Source organism: Myotis davidii, unplaced genomic scaffold (assembly GCF_000327345.1).
Source record: "Myotis davidii unplaced genomic scaffold, ASM32734v1 scaffold6, whole genome shotgun sequence".
Classification (NCBI taxonomy): domain Eukaryota; kingdom Metazoa; phylum Chordata; class Mammalia; order Chiroptera; family Vespertilionidae; genus Myotis; species Myotis davidii.
Window position 1 is genome coordinate 16,533,493 of NW_006383011.1, and position 6,475 is coordinate 16,539,967.

Here is a 6,475-nt window from a genome sequence, read left to right on the forward strand (position 1 = left end):
TTTTATTCCAGATGAATTTTTGGAGAGTTTGTTCTAGATCTTTGAAATATGCCATTGGTATTTTAATGGGAAGTGCATTGAATCTATAGATTGCTTTAGGCAGTATGGACATTTTATTTCTTTAATTTTTTTAAAAAAATATTATTGATTTTCTTTTACAGAGAGGAAGGGAGAGGGATAGAGAGTTAGAAACATCGATGGGAGAGAAACATCGATCAGCTGCCTCCTGCACAACCCCTATTGGGGATGTGCCCGCAACCAAGGTACATGCCCTTGACTGGAATCGAACCTGGGACCCTTCAGTCCGCAGACCGACGCTGTACCCACTGAGCCAAACCGGTCAGGGCAATACAGGATTGTTTAAAAGGAAAACAAATATCTACTTGTTTTTTAAGTGTGAGGTGCTCTATTCTTTTGTATTTATCTTTAAAGAATGAACAGGTAATTGTGTAAGTGTAGCAACTATGTGTCGTATTTATTTTTTTTAAATGTATAACCCTTTTATTTGTGCTCAGAAATACCTAGGGTAGTGTAATAAATCCTGAAACTTTACATTCTTTTTTTTGTGTGTGAAATTGTTGGTCTGTTTGGGAGCGGGTGGAATTAAGTACTTGCATCATGGGGAGCTAGCGTAAGTGTTATCCGGAGACTCTTTTTACATTGACATACTTGTGTTCTGATTCTTTGTGGGTTTTTTTCAGTTTCCATAGCGAGGCGTGTTCAGGATCCATTAGCTGAGCTGGTGAAAATCGAGCCAAAACACATTGGAGTTGGAATGTATCAGGTAAAGCAACATGGATCATTTAATTTATGAAATCCATCAATACAAAGAGCAGTACTCAAACTTGGCATAGTCACTAAGTGTCAGTGGAATAGATTCCAATTTTCAAAGGTTAGAAGTTTGTGGGACGATAGATAGGAGTTTTAAGTTAATAGGGAAGAAATTTTTCTGGTGTTTATGGTTCTAATTCAAACTGAGAATTGACTGTAGTCAGATTTAAAGGCTGTCCAAGCATTAGCTCTGACCAGTAGCTTACTCTGGAGAGCCTCTGCTATTAACATTACTACAGAATTGGAGGAGTTATGGAACATGGGGGATATGTTGGCTGTTTGTCTAAACCAGTACGAACTATTCATCTTTATTGATCCTTCAGGAAGAAGCCTTTGGTGTACCTATTGTGACTTTTTCCCCTCTGTTTTCCATTTCTATTTGATTATTATAGTTAATTTTTGGTCATTGCCCAGTAAAAGCTTTCAGTTGTTACTGTGTAGTAGTAATAGTGCTTGTTATTGTATTTTCAGTTCCTGAAGTTATGAACATTGGGTACTTGAAGACAGCACTAAATTTTGGCAGATTGAATCCATAGTTGTCTCTGGAAACCTTGAGTTTAATTATTTTTCCTTTGATAAAAGGCCTTCTTAAGTATGAAATAGAATGTTACCTTCTGTATGATTTTCATGGAATTTGAATGATAGACACTGCACTTAAAAATGTTTTTATTAATTTCAGAGAGAGGGAGGGAGAGAGAGACACATCAATGATGAGAGAGAATCATCGATCGGCTACCTTCTGCACACACCTTATTGGTGATCAAGCCCACATCACAGGCATGTGCCCTGACCAGGAATCAAACTGTGACCTCCTGGTTCATAGGTCAGTGATCAACCACTGAGCCATACCAGCCGGACAAGAAGAATCTTTAAATGAACAATTTAAATTCTGTTGTAGGAGCCTAAAACAGAGGAACTTAGGGCTTTCCTGAAGATGTGAGGCTGAGGCTTAGGCTAGGTTTGAGCTTAGTAGGTCCCAACCAGGCAGGAAGTTAGGGGTGGAGGGGAGTGGGAGAGTTGCTCCAATACAGCCAGCAAGCACCCTGAGGGGAAGAGGCTCGTGACTTATTTGAAGAACCAAAAACCAGTTTTGCTACAGCATGAGGAGTTGTGACAAATCTTGAAAACAGCTTCTTAGCTAGCTCTTACTCAGATGCTTAATGAAAGTGTTTGTAGTTTTCTGTACTGCAGTGGAATGGTAGATGATAGTCTTGCTTGACCCTGTGCTATTCAGACCATGCCTAGTCCAGATACCATCTTACAAAGAACAGAAATAATGTGAACCGTCCACATCCATAACAGCCTAATATGAGGGAGCTAAAAATATTATCAGTTGAGTTTTCACTGAAGGAAAAAGGCTGTTTGGGCTTGGAGAAGGAAAGGTGTGGAGGCTTTCAGTGTAGACAGATGGAAACTTGTCACCCTAGAAGACAGGGTAAGTACTGGAGTTAGAAGTTAGTGGCAGATTCAGTTAGCTCTTCAAAAATTGTACTAGATCCCCTTCATGAAAAAGGTGTAAGTAGTTCTGATTTGGACATGTTAAATTTGAGATGTCTGTAAGAAATTCAAGCAATGATGTCAAATGGAGTTGGATATGCAAGTGTGAGATTTAGAGAAATAGCCATATTAACATTGGAGTACAGACTAGCAAATAATGACATCTGGCAAGGGATCAAGATGGTAGGCTGAGCTCATGATGTTCTTTAACTGCACCACTGTCACCATTGCCATATCCACAGTTCCAAATTCCGTAAGAAAAGATGTGCATATATATCTGTATCTATATAAACACAAACTTATATGAATAAATTGATGATAGCCAGGGAAAACAAGAAAGGGTCCCACCAATGGATGGAAATTTTAGGAATTCCTGAAAGTTATTAAGCACGAGGATTCACATCCATGGAAAAAATAAAACCTGGTGGACCACTCCTTAAAATATATAGATCAGTAGTGTTCTCAAACCAGAATCACATTCTGGACAGGGGCCTGTCGTGTTAGGTAAGAAGGTACATACAGAGTAGGTAGGCCCATAGTAACTCCTCGCTCAGTTTACTGTAGATCGCCAGTGGTCGGCAAACTCATTAGTCAACAGAGCCAAATACCAACAGTACAACGTTTGAAATGTCTTTTGAGAGCCAAATTTTTTTAAACTTAAACTATATAGGTAGGTACATTGTTATTAACTTAATTAGGGTACTCCTAAGGCTTAGGAAGAGCCACACTTAAGGGGCCAAAGAGCCGCATGTCGCTCGCGAGCCGCAGTTTGCCGACCACGGATCTAAGCTAATGCACTGAGTATACCACAGGGGCCAGAGGGTTTGGGGATCCCCAAGTAGCCTTTGATTGCCAGGAAGCCCCCTCCTGGCGAGACAAACTCCTGACCTACACTGACACCTGGCATCATACCCCACATTTCTCACATTATCACTTGAGGCAGATGATGGTAAACAGAAACAGCTTGTACAGACAGCCAAATAGGATCTCTGAACATTAGAGACGTATAATAGAAAAAATGAGGCACCAAACTTAATAAGGAAAAATAGCACCCAATGAAACAATGAACAGGCAACAGACTTTGAAATAAGTAAAATTAATATTCACAGTGAGACAAGAGAGGTTATTGCATTTATAAAGCAAACATGGGACAGAGTAAAATGAACCAATCTTAGAATTTAAAAACATGACTGTCAAGATTTTAAAAAACCCAATAAACAGGATAAATAGAATAGACATAGCTAAAAGTAAAGTAATGAATGGGAAGACTGAGCAAAGATTCTTTAGAATGTAGTCTTACACTGAAAAAGGTGGAAAGCATGAACAAAAAAGTCATGATATAGAGGACCTTCTAAAGCTTTAACATTCATGTAATAGAAGATTAAATAAAAAATGAGAATTAAGGGGATTATAATCACAGAAATAATAAAGAGACAATTTCTCCAAATTGAAGATGGAAAAGTGTTTTGAAAAGGCCTAATGAGTACTGTGATTGAGCATTTACCTAGGAACCAGGAGGTCACAGTTCGATTCCTGGTCAAGGCATATGTCCAGGTTGTGGGCTCGATCCCAAGTGGAGCATGCAGGAGGCAGCTGACCAATGATTCTCTCTCATCGTTGATGTTTCTCTCTGGCTCTTCCTCTCCCTTCCTCTCTGAAATCAATAAAACGCTCTACACTCAAATGTCAACCTATGAAATTTCAGAATGTTAGTAATAAAGACGAACTGACTAAAAGCTTCCAGAAAGCAGAGATAGTTTATTTACAAAGGAAAGAATCAGGTTGACATCAGTCTTATTATGGGTAAAAACAGGGGATAGAAGATAGACATGCAGTGGTTTTGAAGTTGTGGGGAAAAATTATTTTGAACCCATAATTCTATATTCAGGCAAAACAGCAATTCAGTGTGAGAGGAAAATAAAGCATTTTGGACCTGTCATGATTCACCTTCTCTGATTGTTACAGACCTCTTTTGAAAGTATTATTTGTGGAAGTATTCCTGACCGCAGAAGGGGGGCGTGGGGTCCCAAAGAAGGAAAGGCATGTTGTGAGGAAACAGAAATGAGGGAGGGAAGGAGACAGTGGAGAGCTTCACTGAACACATACTCACAGTAAAATGTATATGGAGTCTCATGATTTTTAAATCTATGTTAATCTTTAAATATCAGTCTTGATCAGCTCAGCTCAACATAGGAGGGTAGAAGAAAAAGAAGTTATAAAATATTAGGGTTTTTTTTTCAGGGAAAAGATTTAGATACAATTTGTTAGAAAAACATAATCTGATGAGTGGATTAGAAAACTGTGGTACATCTACACAATGGAATACTATGCTGCAGTTAAAAAAAAAAGGAACTCTTGCCTTTTGCAACAGCATGGATGGAACTGGAGAGCATTTGAGAGCACATTCCAATGGCTTGCAGCATCTTTTTTTCTGACAAGCAAGCCTGTGAAGCGAATATGCATGGCGGCTATGGATACTGATAAAGAGGAGGACACATTTGTAATACCTTAACCAATAAAAAAAAAAACTTTAAAGTTGCAAAATAAAAAAGAAAAACATAATCTGAAATATATGAATCATAACCACAAATATAAATCATGAGAGTAGGAAATAAAAAGTTACCATTCTAACCAAAGGCAGAGAAAACAAAGTATAGTAAATAAAATATATGATAACAGAAATAAGTTTAAATAATAGGTAAAGGTGAATGGGTTAAATTGCCCTAGTTATAGAATCTCAGATTTTTAAAAATAGAATGTAACACTAAGCTACATATGTGCAAGAAAAAAGCAACCTTGATATTAGAAATTTGAAGAAAAATATTCTGTATGAGTGAAAAAGAAAGTCACAGCAATTTAATATCTGATGAACTAGAATTTAAGGCAAAGTGTATTAAACAGGTTAAAGCGGAATATTTCAGATTAATAAGATACAGTTTTCCAAGAAGATACAATTACCCTGATCATTCTTTTATCTAATAACATAGCTTTAAAAAATATATGCAGCATTAAAAACCTAAAAATTAGAGCTTTAGACATTTGCTTTTTTTGTAGGCATCTTAAAAGACCATCCTATATTAACACATGCATTTTAAAAAGTTTTATTGAGATATAATCACATTCCTACATGTATAAACATACATAAATTCACCCACTTAAACGGCACAAATCAGTGATTTTTAGTATATTCATAGGGTTGTGAAACTATTACCACTAATTTTAAACATTTTTATCACCCCCAAAAGAAACCATTAGCAGTCACTTTCCATCACCCCTCCTTCCCTACCCCTAGGCAACTACTAATCTACTTTCTGTCTCTGTAGATTTATCTATTCTGAATATTTCCTATAAAAGGAATTATACAGTATGTGGCCTTTTGTGACTGGCTTCTTTTCAGTTAGCATAACGTTTTTAAGGCTTATGGATGCTGTAGTGTGTATCAAAACTTCATTTTTATGGGCAGGTAGTATTCCACTGTACGTATAGACCACATTTTGTCTATCCATTCATCAGTTATTTTCACCTTTTGCCTATTATGAATAATGCTACTATGAATGTTTCTATGATGTATGTTTTCTTTTCTCTTGGATATTTGTCTAAGAGTAGATTTGCTAGGTCATTTAACACATAAAATTTAAATCCGATGATGAACTAGGGAAACTATTTGCTACAAGTATATATGTGCATATGTTAACTACATATTTTATTAGTAAGGCTTTGGTGTTTCCTTATTGATTTGTACACAATTTATATGTGGGTCTATATAAAACATTTACAGAAAATACAGGGGTGGGCAAAAGTAGGTTTACAGTTTTTTGTATGGAAAATTGCAGAAATCATAACCTGCATGTCTTTTTCCACATGAACAAATATACGCCTATTTTTCCCACCCCTGTATTTAAACAGCCTCTACATACCATTTACCATAGATTAAATATGAATATTTCTCTTTATGAAAGAAACCTGAATTAAACAAGGGGATATTATGTCGCCCTAACAATTGAGTAAATCCTCCTATAGAATAAAAGGCTAATATGCAAATTGACCAGACAGCAGAATGACCAGTCGCTATGACGCACACTGACCACGAGGGGGCAGATGCTCAACACAGGAGCTGCCCTCTGGTGGTCAGTGCGCTCCCCCAGGG

The 6,475-nt window shown here is 37.1% G+C and overlaps 1 protein-coding gene across 3 annotated transcripts in view; it reads left to right on the forward strand.

The window, feature by feature from the left end:
• Positions 1–6,475, forward strand: part of SRBD1 (S1 RNA binding domain 1) — a 165,613-nt gene that overhangs the window by 85,937 nt on the left and 73,201 nt on the right. For all 3 annotated transcript variants that reach the window (XM_006778638.2, XM_006778639.2, XM_015557949.1), the window contains one exon: positions 702–784. In XM_006778638.2, the coding sequence (XP_006778701.1) occupies positions 702–784 (83 nt within the window). The remainder of the gene's footprint in view (positions 1–701; positions 785–6,475) is intronic.